Genomic DNA, 20,570 nt, shown 5'->3' on the forward strand with positions numbered 1-20,570 from the left:
TTACTTAGGGATCTTGACTGGGACAGCCATTAGAGGGAAGCTCTTTGTATGTTTAGCTGTCGGGGTGGGATCACCATTATGTTTTGCCTAGTTTGAGCCAATGAGCTGGGTGAGTTACATTATTTTCAGTTCAAATTAATGTTCAGTTTTGCAAAACATGTTCAATATTATATTATATGCTTGCATTGTTTTATCATACTTTTGGTTTAATTCACCAAGTGTGTATGGCTTATGACACCGCTCCGGTGGCCTAGTGGTAAGAGCATCCACCTCAGATGCGGGAGGTCGTGGGTTCGATCCCCAGCCCAGTCATACCAAAGACTTACAAAAATGTTACTAACAGCTGCCTCGCTTGGCACTCAGCATTAAGAGGTTAGTGTTAGGAATGGTTGACCTGGTGAATGGAAAGTGTTTGACTATTAGAGAAATGTCATTATAGTATTTGACTACAAGAAAAATGTCATTATAGTGTTTGACTATAAAGAGAAATGTCAGTATAGTGGTTGACTATAGAGACAAGAGGCACGGTAATGTTTGACTAAGACAACATCATAGAGTTATTGAAAATCCAAATAATTATCTACAGTCGTGTGCGGTAACATGTATCATGCATGTGCCGCGCAAGCAATGTAGGCATCATATGATGCAAGGAAAAAGTATATTTACAAAACATTAATAATAAGTCTAACTACAATGCAAAACAAATTCTCAGATCGAGGTCAAGAGTTCATCCTGCTGGGAAAACCAAAAGTTTGTAACAATAAACACATGTTATTTGTCACATACTCCAAGTATGGTCTTGATTACACTTTATGAATCTTACTCTGAGAAAGAATTAAAAAAAAAAAGAAACTGTTTACTACAACTGTCACTGATTTCTGAATCAAGGCCAGGAACTAGGTCAGCAATAGATACAATGTCTCTATAAAGTTGTTTACATCAAAAATTTAAAAAAATCAGTCAGAACTGAACTATATTCTAGACAATACCAAATCCAGTAAACAAATTTACCATATTTCATGTTATTTTTCATACATGAACAAATAATTATTAATTTCAGTGTATGAAAAATTATATGTAAAATAAATAATTATCATTTGGTGGTACTGACCATGTACGAAAACTAAACGGATTATACCGGAACAAGTTCTACGGAACACACACTACTCGACAACCTAATGATACAAATGTACAAAGTAAACGTATATTTTCTGTCTCATTCTGCTCTCAACTCAAGAATCTAATTACAATAAAAATAAAAGTACTCAAATATTTTTGTTGTTATTAGTGAATGAGAGAGAGAGAGGATTATGTCTCAGTGTGCAAGCTCGTCTACATTTAGAGCATATGTAGCTGTTATGTTGTGTAATGTTGGCAAAATGATTAAGATGGTTTGAACATGTATTAGTTATGGGTATTATTTATTGGTAAATTGTATGCAACAATATGAGACCACACTGTCAAGAAATAAAGTGCAACTTGTACTTTTACAGCATCAATAATCTCATTATCAAAATGCAATAAAAAAAAAAATAAAGAACCTGAAATCACGTTTTAGTTAACACATGTGAGCATGAGCGCGTATGTGAGAGAGAGAGAGAGAGAGAGAGAGAGGGAGAGATGAAACAAAATTTTTTCAGTGTACAAGACTATTTATTCAGGGTGGTTTTTATTTGTAGCATTTGCAAAGAGAAAAAAATAGACTGTTACCTGACAATTGTGATAATCATGTATTAAGACCCTATTATATTCCATTATCAATAAACACTGCTAAATCAACAATTCATTCTTATTTTAATTAAGATGTACATTGTCACAACAACCATGTGGCTATGCAGTGTTATTTACATGGAAATTAAACATGCTTTGGGTTATTCCAGTTGAAACCACATTGAGTGCAAGAATCAACAGAAGAGGTCAAATCAGTGAGGCTGCCAGTAGGGAATTGAGGCTCTCTTTAGGGAAATGAAAATCTGTCAATGTGCTATTGAAGCCGTTGTCCATACAGCAGATATTATAAGGACAAGCAATCATACGCATTACTTATCATTCAAACTCGCCAATAAAGATAATAGTGGGGTATATCACAGAATAGATTTGCAATAAAACGTTAATTATATCCAAGTCAAAACAGAACAAGTACTTAAAAGATAGTATATGTATATATACAAATTGATTTAATGGAGTTCGTGACTTTCATATTTACTATAGAAAATGACTAGGTTTTTATATTTTATGCTTTATGACTATAATGAAACAATAAAACTAGTTGACCAATGGTCTGAGGTCTTCACTTTAGCATGTACTGAGATGTAATTTTAGATGGATAAGAAAACATCAAAGGTCTTCTGAACTCATTTTAAAATGCACATGGTGTTTTGTTAAGGTAATGGACTTAATAAGGACTAATTAACAATAATATTTAAAGGTATGGTCTGTGAAGTCCTTTGTCCATTTGTTAATAAACACCAGTAGATACTGTAATGACAATAAGAGAGCTTATGCACATGGGTGCCTGCAGGATTTTTTGCAAGCAGAGGGGAGAGGTCAGTCAGTCACGGCCAGGAGAGTTAGTATAGTAAGCAGTCTGAAACTAAAGGTAACATTTGCTAAGCATTTTGAACAGAATCTTGTGACATATTTTCAGCTTCATTTGCATGATTAAACTTCGTGGAATATATATATATATATATATATATATATATATATATATATATATTTATTTTTGCAGTCTGATGTTTTGGGCTGGGGCACATGACCCCCTTGATTTGTGCTGTGGGCACCCCTGCTTATGCATCAATCATTGTATTTTTTTTACCAACAATTAATTATTAATTTTTGTAAAAAGAAAATGGCAATATACTATATCTGATCTCTTTTGCAAACATAAATCTTCTTAGTAGAAATTTTATGTCCAATAATTTCATGGATTTTTTTCGAAAAATACAAAGTGATGTACGAAAAATTATGATACACTGAAATAATTATTATTTTGATAACTGTATTGTGTACAAAAAATTAAAAGGTACAAAAAATACAAGAAATATGGTACATTACAGAAACATGCAATGGAAAAAAAAATGGAAAACTAACAAACAAACAATTAAATTAAATCAAATATAAATTAAATCAAATATACTTAACACCAGTACCAGATATATTTCATTGCATGGTACTGAAGATATAATATTTAGCAATAGGTTAAAATGACATTTTTTGTACCATAAAATGAAATATAGTTGGTATTCATGCAGGAAATGAAAATTTTAATTTTATTACATGCCACACTTGCTTCTGAATCATGGTTTTGAAGATTAAATTGATTCTTCTGCATATGGCCTCACTCCTTTTTCTAAGTTCACCTCAATTTCAATTGCATTTATTTTGGTTGTGATAAAAAATATCAGTGATCTGAGAGAATGGTAGGTTTGGGATAGTCTAACATGTTGCAATAAATTAAATGTTTGACATTTTGTAAACCATTTTATCCATTTTTATAGCAAAAGCAAGTCCAATTGAGATTTTTAACACTGTTTTCACAGTTGTTAAATGGACACAACTTTGTATAGAAGCAAATGGTGGCAAGTCAAATATCTTCAGCAGGAAATAATTTCAATGCCTGAAAGGTAATGCAGATTCTATTTAAGCTCAAAAACTGCCCGTTTTTCTTCCTACAAGTATAACGTCTATATGCACACACAATCAAATGTCACATGGAATGAAGTAAGTCTTTTAGGTTCACATGTAAAATATATTTGATATACATTTTTCAAATATAAAAATATAGGAAATAATAAAATTTGAAAAATATTTTATTAATAATTTTCTATTATTCACACTTAAGTATGTAATAATGTAATAAAAAAAATTACATTCTGTCAGCGACAGCAAATATTTATAAAATATGAAAACAAGAGCTCAAAACCACAGCGGAGTTGTATAGGATCATAGTTGTTTAGGAATCTATGGAGAATCATGCTGCTGATGTAACCTGGTTATTTGTTGGACTGTTAGACCGTTCACAGGGTTTACATACACAATATCTGTTTCCCACCTGACAATGGTAAAAATGACCATATCGATGGAGCAAGCTGCATTGGTTTGAACTGGATGATTTCATTTGAATTTTCATTGGTTCTATTGTCCACCAATTGTTGGTTTGAATATGTTCTCAAATGAAATTACCTTATTAGCATACTGATTATTCCATTTTTCAAAGAATCAGCATCATTCAGATGAGTGATGAATTATCTCCCTATATTGTTTGTAATATATGCAGGTGGGTTTACCTGGAGTGATATCTTTAATTTCGTTGACCTAAACCTTTAGTTACTGTTACAGAATATTTGCTCATCATTGGTGGATGATCAATCAGGTATTTCTCTATATCTTTATTTATTTCTTCCTTCCTGCTGTAGACCTTTGCTGTCATTATGATAAAAGGTGATGCTATGGTATATGACATCAGCCTCACAGCAAGGTTGGTTATGGGAAGAGTGTAGCTCCTCTATGTCAGTTAAAAATTCCAGCAAAAAACAATGGGATCTAAACATCCATTTTATCATGGTAGGAAAATAACAAATAAAACAAAATGCCGGACTCCTATTTAAAGACAGATGTCAATTCATATCCCTATTGTAGAGCGTGTTACTGGTTTATCTAAAAATATTCTCTATTTTTACACTTCATTTTCCTAATAAAACATCTGGGTCAAACAAAATAATTGTATTATTATAATTATATTATTTAATACTGAAAACAATCTAGGTTGTGGTCAGGCAGGTTTAAGTGTTTAGATACTTGGGTATCCGTCTTTTTGCACATAACCCTACGGTATTCTTTTATTCTCACTTGAAATTCCCTTTTGGTCTCACCTACATATTATCTATTGCATGTGGGACAGGTGAGTAAATTAAGTATTAATATATGGTACAGTAGAAGTATATTTCAGGTTGCATGTGGGACAGGTGAGTAAATAAAGTGTTAATATATGGTATAGAGGAAGTACATTTGAGGTTGCATGTGGGACAGGTGAGTAAATAAAGTGTTAATATATGGTACAGTAGAAGTGTATTTGAGGTCACATGTGGGACAGGTGAGTAAATAAAGTGTTAATATATGGTATAGAGGAAGTATATTTGAGGGTGCATGTGGTCAGGAAATGGCAAATGCTTATCTTCTTGGCATTCACTAACTGGGTCATCTAGTTTTCTGTTTTGCTTTGTTTTACTAGACCATTCCAGCAGATTGGAGGGAGAGCCTCCACTTTCCTGCAGACAGTTTTTTCAACCAGTCTTCACTAAACTGGAAGTAAAAGTGACTCTCTGAAGGATGTCAATTTACTAGATCCCATATATACATAGAAAAGCACAATGAGCCACTATAGGATTACATCAGCACTTCTATCTAGTCTCTGTGGGACAGCTTTAGCACTTCTATCTAGTCTCTGTGGGACAGCTTTAGCACTTCTACCTAGTCTCTGTGGGACAGCTTCAGCACTTCAATCTAGTCTCTGTGGGATGGCTTTAGCACTTCTATCTAGTCTCTGTGGGACAGCATTAGCACTTCAACAAAATTTGACATTAAAAGCGATGTCACTAACAGCAAGAAAAGAAAACTAGATGAACTGTTCAATCAATGTCAAAAAGCATTTGCTACTTGATAGCCAGACTAGTTTTTTACACGGTGACCAGGAAAATCCTATCCAAGCATGTCAAATTAGAAAAAAGCAAACCCTATCCAAGAATGTCAAATTAGAAAAAAGGTAAATCCTATCCAAGCATGTCAAATTAGATAAAAGGTAAATCCTATCCAAGAATGTCAAATTAGAAAAAAGGTAAATCCTACCTAAGCATGTCAAATTAGAAAAAAGGTAAATCCTATCCAAGAATGTCAAATTAGAAAAAATGTAAATCCTATCCAAGCATGTCAAATTAGAAAAAAGGTAAATCCTATCCATGCATATCAAATTAGAAAAAGGTAAATCCTATCCAAGCATTTTAAATTTGATAAAAGGATTAGAAAAAGGTAAATCCTATCCAAGCATTTCAAATTTGATAAAAGGTAAATCCTATCAATGCATGTCAATTAAGAAAAAAGGTAAATCCTATCCAAGCATGTCAAATTAGAAAAAAGTAGCTGACTACATCCAACAGTACAAACACAAAGGCAAAACTGTAAGGTCTTGAGATCAACTTGCCACCAACATTTGTGAATTGCACAGAATTTGAGTCCTCATGGAACAATATCTTCACAGCTGCCAACCTTCCAGGCTCAAAATTAGTGAAAATAGGGATAAAAAGTCATGAATTTGGACATAAATTCGTGAAAAATACCATGACAGTAACTCCATCCACTCTGACCACTCCATCCACTCTGACCATCAATACTACACTATATCAAGTTCACAATATAAAATTAAAACACTACATATATGGAGAAATATTTATTTATCAAGACATGATACTGTGGCAGACTTGAACTTCCTCAACTGCTTCATCGCAAATTTGTTTTCTAAACAGTTCAGACTTCTTGCCTGCTGGTTGATCTTGGTGACTAAAATTGCTGACAAATTTTCTGCAGCTAAGGAGGCCCTAAAGTCTGTCTTATTTTTCCTCACTACAGAAAATACTCTTTTGCTGTCACTGTTGCTGTGAGGAATGCACAGGAGCTGCAGCACTTTTGGTTCTTCCGCAGGAAAATTTGGAAGCGATTTTCGAGTCTGGGAACATTTGTCAGAACAAATGTTTAGCATGGTCTCCAGCTGATAAAGGTAGAATGTGTTCGACAAGAAAACTCACAAATAATGCTTCAGTGCTGGTAGCTTGCAGGTCTTCCGCCAATGGTTTAAAATATTCCAGAGCTGAAATCTGCGAATTCTTAATTTTCCCAACTTCTACGTGTTTTTTGCAACCGACGTGCTTCCTCACATCATCTCTGCAATGGCACACTGAGTGCAAAAAGCATGATGAATATCAATGTTTAATGGCAGAATGCATGGCCAATTTTTGATATATTCCAAATTAAACTTCATTTTTTGAGTAATACATTTCTTTTTCCTTGGTGGTGAAGACATTTTCAAGATCTTACATGCGATTTTTCAAGATCTTACATGCAATGCTGAACGGATCTCAAATCAGTGTTGGTGATGCATGCGTGGAGCAAAATTCCGGTTAGGCCCAAGTTTCTCTCAAAAGCATTTGTAAAGCTACTCTTATACAGATTAAAATAGGCTAAAATGCTTGCTACCGGGCCAACTGTACTAATCGGCTGTAGATCTACTAATATCGCGACCACCAGTACCAAGACCGTTTCGGCAACTGCGAATATCACAACTAGCGCTTAACAGGAAATCGGTTATTTTATTAAAGATTTAAAATAATTAAGGATTGGAGAATTCGTGAATTTTTGGCTTGTGGCGTGAATCCGTGAATCGCTCAAAAAGTCGAGAAATTCACACCAAATTCGTGAGGGTTGGCACCTATGTATCTTACACAAAATCTCTAAAAAAGACCTAACCAGTCTGACATTTAACCACACATCAAATAGAGCAGATGAGCAAGAAACAGCTTTTCTATGGGCCAGAAAAATTCTTAGTACAAGGGTTAATTATTGAAAACTCTTTAAAAGCACTTACATAACCTGAAATAAACTTCCAAGTTAAGACGTGATTGTACCACACACGACAATGTATATTTACTCACCTGTCACATATATGGCAAATAATATGTAGGTAAGACCAAAGAGGAGAATACAAAAACACTTGAGGAAGATCTGGGTAAAGGATATCCAATTATGTAAACGTTTCAAACTACCTGATCACGACCTAGATTGTGTTCGGTATCAAATAACATAAATTTTTGCATGATCCTGACCTTTCAGTAAGAATAAACATAGAAATAAAGAGCATTCTGCATATATCACTATCATATTCTACAAAAGGAACAGAGACTGACATCTATGTTTAAATGGAAGTCCAAGCGTTATATGTTATTTGCTCATAGAATAGTCTCATCCTTCCTTGAAAAGTATTGCTTATATAATAGTCTCTCAATACTCAAAAAGTATTGCTTATAGAATAGTCTTCCTTTATGCAAAAAGTATTGCTTATAGGATAGTCTCTCCTTTACTAGAAGAGTATTGCTTATAGAATAGTCTCCCCCAACTATAAAAGTCTTGCTTATAGAATAATCTTCCCTTACTCAAAAAGTATTGCTTATAGAGTCCCCCTTACTCGAAAAGTATTGCTTATAGAATAGTCTTCCCTTACTAGAAAAGCATTGCTTATAGTCTCTCACTTACTCAAAAAATATTGCTTATAGAATAGTCTTCCTTTACTCAAAAAGTATTGCTTATAGAATAGTCTCTCACTTACTCAAAAAATATTGCTTATAGAATAGTCTACCTTTACTCAAAAAGTATTGCTTACAGAATAGTCTTCCCTTACTTGAAAAGTATTGCTTATAGAATAGTCTTCCCTTACTTGAAAAGTATTGCTTTAGAATAGTCTCTCACTTACTCAAAAAATATTGCTTATAGAATAGTCTTCCTTTACTCAAAAAGTATTGCTTACAGAATAGTCTTCCTCTAATCAAGAATATTAATTATAAAATAGTCTTCTCTTACTCAAAAAGTATTGCTTATAGAATAGTTTTCCCTTACTCAAAAAATATCGCTTTTAGAATAGTCTCTCCCTTACTCAAAAAGTATTGCTTATAGAATAGTCTTCCCTTACTCAAAATGTATTGCTTATAGAATAGTTTTCCCTTACTCCAAAAATATTACTTATAGAATAGTTTTCCCTTACTCAAAAATTATTGCTTATAGAATAGTCTTTATTCACTCAAAAAAATATTGATTATAGAATAGTCTTCCCTTACTAAAAAAGTATAGCCTATAAAATAGTCTTCCATTATTAGAAAAGCATTGCTTATAGAATAGTCTCTTCCTTACTCAAACATTGCTTATAGTATAGTCTTCCCTTACTCAAAAAGTATTGCTTATAAAATAGTCTTCCCTTATTAAAAAAAAATTGCTTATAAAAAAGTCTTCCCGTACTCAAAAAGTATTGCTTATAGAATAGTCTTCCTTTATGCAAAAAGTATTGCTTATAGGATAGTCTCTCCTTTACTCAAAAAGTATTGCTTAGAGAACAGTTTCTCCCTTACTCAAAAAGTATTCCCTATAGAATAGTCTCCCCTTTGCTAGAAAAGTACTGCTTATAGAATAGTCTTCCTTGACTGAAAAAGTATTGCTTATAGGATAGTCTCTCCTTTACTCAAAAAGTATTGCTTACAGAATGTTCTTCCCTTACTAGAAAAGTACTGTCCATAGAATAGTCTCCCCTTACTAAAAAAGTATTGCTTATAGAATAGTTTCTCCCTTACTCAAAAAGTACTGCTAACTGAATAGTCTTCCTCTACTCAAAAAGTATTGCTTATAGAATAGTCTCCCCTTAATATAAAAGCATTGCTTATAGAATAGTCTGCACCTTAATAAAAAAAAATATTGGTTACAGAATAGTCTCCCGTTACTCAAAAAGTATTGCTTATAGAATAGTCTCTTCATTTACTCAAAAAGTATTGCTTATAAAATGGTATTCCCTTCCTCAAAAAATACTGCTTATAGAATTGTCTCTCCGTTACTCAAAAAGTAATGTCTCGTACAATCTACACTCTTCATTAAACCATGACAGATGCTTTTGGATATATTAATTGAAAAGTGTGATAGATGGATGGAAACAATCTGAATTAAAACACATACTGATCTGACAGCTAAATCTTATATGGGACACAAATTCTTGCCTTGGTACAAACATATAGCAAGTTTCAGGAAGATATCCCAGGAGATATTCACTGGAAGAATGTGACAAATGGAAAGATAAAATTTATAATGGGGGGCTCTTAAAATGTTCAACAGACTATTTTCCACAAGACACAGTTTCTGTTCATGAGACAAAATCCCCTAGGTTTTCAAGAAGATACCTTTATGGGTCCAGGAGATATTATGTAAATAAAAGAGTGATCAACAGACAGATGGATGGATGGACAAGCTGAATCAAGTATGCTTCCCAATCAAACTCTGTTTGCTGGGGTGTTTATCAAACTGTATGGACCTTAAATTACAGTGAATTAATTTATCTTCAGGAGTATTTTAAGATTTCTATGCAACTTTGAATTCACGCCTTTGCTTTGAGAGCTTACCATCTTCATGTTAATCATTTTCATCAATTGATACTCTGCAGCATCTGCCTAACAGACATCACCTATTATGGGAATATTTGAAAGACTTCAAGTTTATGGTTCATAGAGACCAACAAAATACTGGTACCCCATACAATTAAATACAATACAATTAAATGGAATCCACACTAATCAATAATAATTACAGCAATGGCTCTTTATAAGAAAATTCTGGGGACCATCAAAATTCACTCATGATATGTAATGCTTATTATGAGTACTGTGGACTGGTGCCATGACAAACAGTGACTGAGACAACATAACATCCAATCTGATGCTAGTTACAACACAAAATCCAAACATGTACATGCCGCACATAAGATTATTTATGCACAAAGATGGGCATGTCAAGGTAACAATTCTAAAGACTTTTAAGAAATTTACTGAGTCATACAAATTTGAATTATTCACATTTAAATTGAATAGTCCCACAGTCTACACACATTTAGCATTTTAAAAGTATCAAAATTTGCAAACATTTCCAATCTTTGTCACCAACCATCAAGGTATTGCCATTTGGCTATCATTGGTATTGTCACCTGGGTATCGTTGGCATTGCCACTGGGCTATCACTGGTACTGTTACTGTGTTATCATTGGTATTGCCACTGGGCTATGATTGGTATTGTCACCTGGGTATCACTGGCATTGCCACTGGGCTATCACTGGTACTGTTACTGTGTTATCATTGGTATTGTCACCTGGGTATCACTGTCATTGCCACTGGGCTATCATTGGTATTGCTACTGAGCTATCACTGGTATTAACAATGGGCTATTTTTGGTACTGACATTGGGCTATTATTAGCATTACCATTTTGCTATCATTAGTATTGCCACTGGGCTATCATTGGTTTCACCACTGGGCTATCATTGGTATTGCCACTGGGCTATCAATGGTTTCACCACTGGACTATCATTGGTATTGTTATTGTGTTATCATTGGTGTTGTCACCTGGCTATCATTGGTATTGCCACTGAGCTATCATTGGTACTGACAAAGGGCTATTATTGGTACTGACACTGGGCTATTATTAGCATTGCCATTTTGCTATCATTAGTATTGCCACTGGGCTATCATTGGTATTGCCAACTATCACTGGCATTGGCACTGGGCTATCATTGGTATTGTCATTGGATTACCACTGGGCTATCATTGGTACATTGGTTTCACCACTGCGCTATCATAGGTTTTGCCACTGGACTATCACTGGTAAAACCACTGGGCTATCACTGGTTTTGTCACTGGGCTATCTTTGGTAAAGCCACTGGGCTATTATTGGTATTGTCACATATCCCTGCCATTGGCACTGGGCTACTATCATTGGTTTTGTCACTGGGCTATCATTGGTAAAGCCACTGGGCTATCATTGGTTTTGTCACTGGGCTCTCGTTGGTATTGTCACATATCACTGGCATTGTCACTGGGCTATCATTGGTTTTGTCACTGGGCTCTCATTTGTATTGCCACTGGGCTATCATTGGTTTCACCACTGGGCTATCATTGGTATTGTTATTGTGTTATCATTGGTCTTGTCACCTGGCTATCATTAGCATTGCCACTGAGCTATCATTGGTACTGACAAAGGGCTATTATTGGTACTGACACTGGGCTATTATTAGTATTGCCATTTTGCTATCATTAGTATTGCCACTGGGCTATCATTGGTAAAGCCACTGGGCCATCATTGGTATTGCCAACTATCACTGGCATTGGCACTGGGCTATCACTGGTATTGTCATTGGATTACCACTGGTATTGCCACTGGGCTATCATTGGTATTGTCAGTGGGCTATCATTGGTTTCACCACTGGGCTATCATAGGTTTTGCCACTGGACTATCACTGGTAAAATCACTGGGCTATCATTGGTTTTGTCACTGGGCTATCTTTGGTAAAGCCACTGGGCTATTATTGGTATTGTCACATATCCCTGCCATTGGCACTGGGTTACTATCATTGGTTTTGTCACTGGGCTATCATTGGTAAAGCCACTGGGATATCATTGGTTTTGTCACTGGGCTATCTTTGGTAAAGCCACTGGGCTATTATTGGTATTGTCACATATCCCTGCCATTGGCACTGGGCTACTATCATTGGTTTTGTCACTGGGCTCTCATTGGTAAAGCCATTGGGCTATCAATGGTTTTGTCACTGGGCTCTCATTGGTATTGTCACATATCACTGGCATTTTCACTGGGCTATCATTGGTTTTGTCACTGGGCTCTCATTGGTATTGTCACTGGGCTATCATTGGTATTGTCACATATCACTGGGATTGGCACTGGGCTATCATGGGTTTTGTCACTGGGCTCTCATTGGTTTTCTCACTAGGCTCTCATTGGTAAAGCCACTGGGCTCTCATTGGTATTGTCACTGTGCTATTATTAGTATCATCACTAGGCTATCAAGATCTTAATTATGTTAACAATCTTGGCATGGCCACGTAACTAGTATTTATAGAATACATCAGTGTGACCTAAAAATAGCTTCATCTCTGCCACTAAATAAATGGTGTCATGATTTAAGTTAATGAAAATTGTGCAAAACAGCCTAGGAGCATTGGCTAAATAACAGAAAATGACATAATAAGCATAGTAATTCTGCACTCCAGACTTGTATACAAGCTTGTGGAAACTTAGGACTTGCATACTAACTTGTTATAACATATAACTTGTATACTAACTTGTTAAAACTTAGGATTTACAAGCTTGTTGCAGCTTAGGAGTTGTGTACAACCTTGTTACAACTTATGACTTGCATACAAGATTGTTACAACTTAGGACTTGTATACAAGCTTGTTAAAACTTAGGCCTTGTATACAAGCTTGTTAAATTTAAGACTTACATACCTGTTAAAACTTGTGACTTGCATGCAAGCTTGTTAAATGTAGGACTTACAAACCTGTTAAAACTTGTGATTGCATGCAAGCTTGTTAAATTTAGGACTTACAAACCTGTTAAAACTTGTGACTTGCATACAAGCTTGTTAAAACCAATTTTTTTAAAAATCTGGTTCTACATGTCTTCCAATTGTTTGTATAAATTAGTAATATCAAGACATCTCAGCCAGGGCCTGTATGTCAAGCCAATGATCAAAGCAATGCTCAAAACAATATTCAAAACCTTTTACGAAACTGCTGACAATGCCAACACTGGCAGAAATGTGTCTACCATGTCTTGCTTCCTATTAATACTGACTCAACAAATATGGTCATGGATTTATAAACTGCCCATTTTAACATAGTTTTCAGTATAACTAAACTCATTATAAATTTACTGTATTCTGTTAAGATTGTGGCAAACTTACTCTCTTCTGGTGGTTCACTGGTGAGGGCTGACCAGGTGAGGTATATAACATACAGGTTTATTACCGAAGACTGCAGCAGTCCTGCATTACGGTTACCTGGAAACAATATAGTATAATTAATAAATATAACTATTTATACTCAACTTCAATATCTAAAAAATTTAATAACAGATTTTCTCTTGTAATACAGATTTGTAAAGTCCCCACAATGATCCTTCTTTTCACAACTTTATTCTAAAAGAATAAATTCCATATTTACCAAATATCTTGGGACAAGATAAAATATTTTTTTCCTGTCTCATAATTTATGGTTTAACTTTTCTTTTTACCCAGATCATATGTCCCAAATCTTATACAAACAAATCAAACTGTGTTGAATTTGCAACATATACACACCATGGCATGTTACATAAAACTATGTAAACAGAGTAAACCATGTCTAGAAAACATACCTGTACTTATCACACCAAAGCCAAACAGTAACTTAAACAAGTTTTCCTCAAGGGCTTCAATATGTTGTCTGACTGAAAATTGGATCCAACAAACTCAAAAACAAGAGAGTGAGAGAGTGAAATATAAACTGATTTCTTCAAGGCACCAGCAATTAATGCATTACATGGTACAGTGTGACCCCACTATAGTGTGCTCCGTTATAACATGAATTCGGATATAAGTCATGGTGTGGCTCCCAAAATTTCATATATATGTATTTTTCTTGTACACACAAAATAATATTCTTTCTAAAAAGTACAAAAAAAAAACCCATAAAAAGTTTATTATTATTTGGGGGAAGAGATCATGTGTGAATAACAGATGATGATCATGTCATGGCGCCTGAAAGGTTATATGTATTTTCCTCGTACACGAAAAAATAGTGTTTTCTTCTTAAAAGAGTGAAAAACAAACATGTAAAACATTTATTCTGGGACCGTGTAGGGCTTTGCCAATGTCGCAAACTTGGATTCTGTTTCCTTATTGGCGGCACAATATACCATCTGGCCATTATTTTTTATTTGCAACATTGTTGGCTGTTTAAACTTGTAAATACAACCATTGGTTTGGAGTGAAGAAATTCAGAGGCCCCATGAAAGGAAGCCGCAAACTTGATATAAAATGCACTGAAATTTATCTAGTGTTATGTAAAAAATTCTTTGTCTATATTGACAAACAATCTAAACAGTGTGTTGTTATATCATAATCTGCTTATCTTGACATCTAGTATGAGTACTGTATGTTGTGAGATATCCACTTTTGTTGTTGTTGACATTTCTGGTAACAGAGATCAATCGGACAAGGCATTATCTCATAATCTATCTTTCGTTGGATGTTTGGCCACATCCTAGTAATTAATATATTTACAAAGACTGACATCTGTATGTGGATGGTAAGTAAAATTCCTCTTCTTTTCACCCAGAATTAAATTCTTCAGAACACTCACATTTATTGTAATAATCCCTTTCATCAGACCAGAACACCTGCAGATTTTTAAGATGTCATAATAGCAGTCATATTGGATGCAAAATTGATACCATTTTCAATAGAAGCAACTAGATATCATAAAAGTCTTTTGGTGAAAACCCCATATTGATACAGCCATCTAGGAGTTATCCCTTTACCTCATACAACCGTCTTTGGACGCCTCTACAAAAGTCACATCGAAGCGACTTTTGATGCTTCTACGAAAGTACCATAGAAGCGCCTTTTGACGTCTGCTGTAAACATCAGCCATTTTAAACCGGTTTTCGTAGTGCCAACTTCGGGGAAAACCCCTTATTAGATACTACATTAATTTCTGTGCATGACAATTACGTCAGATCATGTGGTCACTATTTATGTACTGGTCGATATCTGCTATTTAAAGTAACTGGGTCGTAATCTCCACTCTCCAAAATGGCGGTCGCGGATTTCATTCAGTACTTACGAAGTTTTCATGATTAGAATCACAACTATGAAAGATTCAATAACCTAGGTAAAGGCTCTGATATTGATATAGGCTGCAATTAGTTTTTATAAATTATCAAATTTAGATGACTTAGTGATGTAGACACAGATGAAAAGCTCTACGGTTGGTCACACGGCCTCACTGACATGATGGTGAACGAATTCTCTCCAGATTTTAAAGCACATAACAAATTCTTCCATGATAAATAATTACACAGCTATAACAATCGGACTTTACTCTTAAATTGTTCCACATGTAATAGATGTGTACCAAAAATATAAAATGGTTAAAATTGCTGTTAAACGTAACATACACTACATTGCTTAATAGTTCACAGGCAAGCTATGCGTATGCGGTCAACTAGATAACCTGTGTTCTATGTATAGCGAGCTGCACTTTGTCACTATGCTCTATGAGGTAAAGGGTTATACAAGATTTGCAAGATGGCTGCCATATTTGAGGTTGGGTTAACACAGTTTTTATTTAAGTCAAACTAGCCATGATAAGAAGTCTTCAGGTGAAAACCCCATTTATATAAAACTTTCTGTTTAGGATTAGTAATAAAGAGATTTCCAAGATGGATGCCATAGTGGCCATATTTTATGTCATCTTTGCACCATTTTTATTTAGAACCAAAAACTCTATGTCAATATGACTATGCATCTACGACAAGTAGAAATAAAAAGATTCTAAAGATGCTCAACATCGCAGTCATATTGGAGGCCACCAGATCAGCACAATTTTTACTGAAGACAAACTAGACAATATAAGTCTTCTGGTGAAAACCCTATTTTGACAAGACATTTCCAAATAGATGAAGCAGCAAAAGCAGATGGTTGCCATGGTGAGGACATTTTAGGCTAGGTCATTTAAGTCTTCTGGTGAAAACCCTACATCACTATGACTTACTGTTCAGAGGAAGCAGAAATAATAATATGCCCAAGCAGCACCATTTTCATTTAGAACCAACTAGATATCATAAGAAGCTTTACTGTGAAAAAAAAACATGACAATATGATTTTCCAGTCTGTAGGAGTAGCAATAACAAGATTTTCAAGATGGCCATTGTGGAAGCCATATTGGAAATCCTAGCAACACCATTTTCATTTAGGACCAACAAGACCATTGGAAGAATGCATGCATAAAGTTTCATGGCAGTTCTTGAATTAATTTATGAGGTGTAGCAATAACAAATGTGCTAATGGATGTAGAGCAACAAAGTATTTCTGAAAGTCCCAAATTGCATGTCACATGCTTCAAGTTGCTAAGTAGTGGGTGGCAAATTATTTTATTTATCGAGTTGTGCTGAAAATATCGCTATGTTATGATAATGAAAAATTTAAACATTATGTTAATATAAAAAGGCAAAATTGTATGTTTCTATGTTTACATGATTTTAAAAAGTGGGATATTAAATATATAGGACTGTTGATCATACAATGATTGGTCATAGGTACAGCTGCATAAACCATTGCTGACAATTTGAGAAGATCAAGTTGAGCTCGTCAAGGAATTTAAGTTCATCACACATGATAATAGCTCTGAACATATATAATTAATATTTACTACAGTACCATATAACATATATAATTAATATTTACTACAGTACCATATAACATATATAATTAATATTTACTACAGTACCATATGACATATATAATTAATATTTACTACAGTACCATATAACATGTCCATTGATACTGCAACAGTGCCTCTAGAATTTTAATCTTCTGCACATCATTTTTCCTCACTTCAAAACTCATATGTTCCTTCAATTTTTATTATGAATGTTGCTCATGGGCTTGACAACATTCTAATTAGTCTTATTGGACAGACTGAATGTTAAACTACAGACTTAAAAACTTTAAAACTATATAAAAAATTTAAACATTAAGAAATGTTAACCTTAAGTTACAGTTATGTCCACAAGCATTTCTGTGGGAACCTCAAATTAAGTACTGACTTTTTTTAATCTCAGACTTGTGACATATTTGTTGTAATGCTCCTTTCAGTTAAAAGCAGACCAGCTTTGTATTTTCATGTTAATTACTAATCAAATTGGGTGGAATATTTCAAAAAGGTAAATGTTATATGATCACTAGTCCTTGTCTTTAACAGGTTATGATCAATCATCCTATGATCAAATGTCCAGATATCATTAATGCTAATCATTTCATGGAAATCTAACATTAGACATAAGGCTCTGTCTATAAATAAATGAAATGGTGTCATACAGTGTTGTCTAAATAGGAATTTCTAAGGTATATGCACTTAGATGTTCTGTAAAATTGTCAATTAATTTTTTCTCTCAGTTTTATTTTCTGTCAGGTAGTGAACATGCTAAAAACATGGCAAAAGTTACCTTAAGCAAACATCAGTTTTTGTTTGCTTTGATTGCATATTAAAAATGCTAATGCCAAAAATTCATTTTTATCTTGAAGCAGGTAAGTATGCATAAATGTCATTCCTCATCAAACTACTCCATATCTTGTTCATGCTAACCCACACACCAAGTTTGATCAAATTCTCTTACCACATATCTTGTACATTCAAGCTCTCACAACAGTTTTCATTTAAATCTGCCTAGACTAAAAGCTTTTGGGGGTGCAATTGTTGATTAATGCACAATAAAACAATGCATGATGTAAAACACGTGACAATGAATTAGAAAAAAGCAATATCAAAAGTTTACATGGACTTGAGTCGAGTGAACTAACTACTAAAGCATGAGTCAATCTGCATGCTTCCAGACATGAACACTACACAAACACAAGGGTTCAGCAGAACAGTGTCCCTTGTTTGGAAGTTATGGGGCTGCACAAAAACTTTACAGAGGGGGAAAATTAATTATGTATGATTGTCTGATGGGCTAACAAAAGGGAAACTAAAGTAGCCAGACTAGTATAAATTTTGGTAGCCCATATTTTTCAACAAATAAACATATCCATTTAACATGCAATGTAAAACTTGTGGACGGGTAAAACTAAGGTGGTGAAAGGTTCAGAAATGTAAATAGGCAAACACTCCAAGTACATCAAACGGTTTACATAATTGTTCTTTTTATGCTTTAAAACATTCAGCATGCAAACATCTGTAATTGAAAACTGACAAACACTGAAGTCAAACTGTTTCTGCACTATGGCAACAAGAAAGTATAAGGTTTGAAACATTCAAAATTTATTTTTAGTTTTTGCAAAATAAAGAAAAGAAATAAAATCAGTGTAGCTTAAATCATAACTCAAAAGAAAATAAAAGTATTAAGACTGGATAAAAAAGACCTAAGCAGGTCTTTTATACCTCCATATTGTGTTACAATTTATACCGGATATGCTGTAGTATTCAACAACACCTCCCCCCAAATCAGTTTGATCCACTCTTTTCCAATTTTAAAATGAAAAGCCTGTAGGATAAAAAATACACAAAATTTAGTTAAACTTAGTCATTCATTAATGCAAAATTTCAAATCCAAATGTCATAAGAGGGTTACTAACATCAAAATCTTCATGCTTCAAACCAAACACAAGTTTCTATGCTAACACTGCATCAATATTTACACGTGATGAATTTGTAACAATATATAACTCTCTTTCAAATTACTTTGTGTGTGTGTGTGTGTGTGTGTGTGTATATAACATCTTTGTATCACTGATAGGACAATGTGATAGTCTAAAGGTAGAGTGTAAAAGTGCTTTACTAACGTGACTGTGTGACAGGCAGGAGGGTGATAAAAGTGAGTATTGCACACAAGCCTGCATTTACGCCGATGAACACTTTATTGGTAGTGCAGCCATTCCAACGAGTGTAGCTAAAGAACAGTAAAATAGCACCGCCGATTACCACAATGTAAAACAGGGTGGAACAAAGCAGGGTACCTGCAAAGATAAATTATAGCTGATTCATTATTACAGCCATCATCTTAAAATAGAAACAAACTAATGCCAACAAAATATATAAGTTATCATTATTTAGAATTAAACATGAGCTGGAAAAGATGCAAAATTAATGCGCAAAAATAACAGTGACAATTAGGGAACAAATAGTGAAAGAAAAGGATTAATGAATGTGGCTAAAAAAGTGAGTAGGTGCAGACTAGATGTAAAAAAAACAGAATAGCTGAAGCTATTTTTATTATCACATAAAATTAAACTGAAAATGCAATTTACTGAATCCTCACATTCCTGAGAGAGAGAGAGAGAGAGAGAGAGAGAGAGAGATGCAAAAATAAACTGCTGAAGACAGATCATTACAGCAATTGAGGAATACAAGGCAGTGTTGGACTAGTCGTATAGTGTTCCATCCCCAGAAATAGCTATTTTTTCAAATAATTATTTATTTCAGAGTTAACTCAGTATTTACAGATAATAATCAATCAATTAACAAATTTCCACTGTTATTTACTGGGCTATGATTGGGGTTGTTAAATATGACACCCAAGTCTGATACCTTTCTAAAACAGATTCTGAAATTATCATTTATCATTCTAATTATCAAACTTCCACTCTTAAGTAACTGCTAGGCTACTTTTGGGCTGTTAAATACTATCCACCATGCTACAGGCTTTTGTAATAAAACACCTTGACACACATGTACTGAATATAAAAGACTACTCAGATAATTCTTTTTTTTGTCTATCTATATATATTATCAACATTACAATGACCAATTCTTTATTTGGTATCTGGCTAAAATTATCGTATAAAAAGTCCGTAAATCATTATAAAGGAATCAGAAACACATATGGTGTCCTTCATCTGCCAATTCTGGCTAGACTTTGACAATCAAGTCAGCGCTAAACATAAACACATGCGAAACATTTTAATGAAAAGTGAGAATAGGCAACATTGTTATGCACCATATATAATGGAAATATACACATCATTTAAACAATGATGCGAAACAAAAGCAAGTTTTACTGGTATGAACGTTGACTGTCACACTGATATGCCATGTTGTGACTGAAACTGGATTCAAACTTGAAACAAGAGGTCCAAGTGGGTCTGAGATTATTCACTTGGCTGACATCAACATAAAAGCTAAATGCAAAGGTAGGTGGCAAAGAAATTCTGTTCTGCAGTCTTTG

The 20,570-nt window shown here is 34.2% G+C and overlaps 1 protein-coding gene across 1 annotated transcript in view; it reads right to left on the bottom strand.

Annotated features, from left to right (window-relative positions):
- Positions 1 to 20,570, bottom strand: part of LOC149800805 (serine incorporator 5-like) — a 102,130-nt gene that overhangs the window by 43,523 nt on the left and 38,037 nt on the right. Inside the window, exons 7-8 of the mRNA XM_089954797.1 lie at positions 19,189 to 19,362; positions 13,549 to 13,644 (exon numbers count right to left, since the gene is read on the bottom strand). Of these exons, the coding sequence (XP_089810923.1) occupies positions 13,549 to 13,644; positions 19,189 to 19,362 (270 nt within the window). The remainder of the gene's footprint in view (positions 1 to 13,548; positions 13,645 to 19,188; positions 19,363 to 20,570) is intronic.

Source organism: Sinohyriopsis cumingii, chromosome 4 (genome assembly GCF_028554795.1).
Source record: "Sinohyriopsis cumingii isolate HCF-2022 chromosome 4, ASM2855479v2, whole genome shotgun sequence".
NCBI classification, from domain to species: domain Eukaryota; kingdom Metazoa; phylum Mollusca; class Bivalvia; order Unionida; family Unionidae; genus Sinohyriopsis; species Sinohyriopsis cumingii.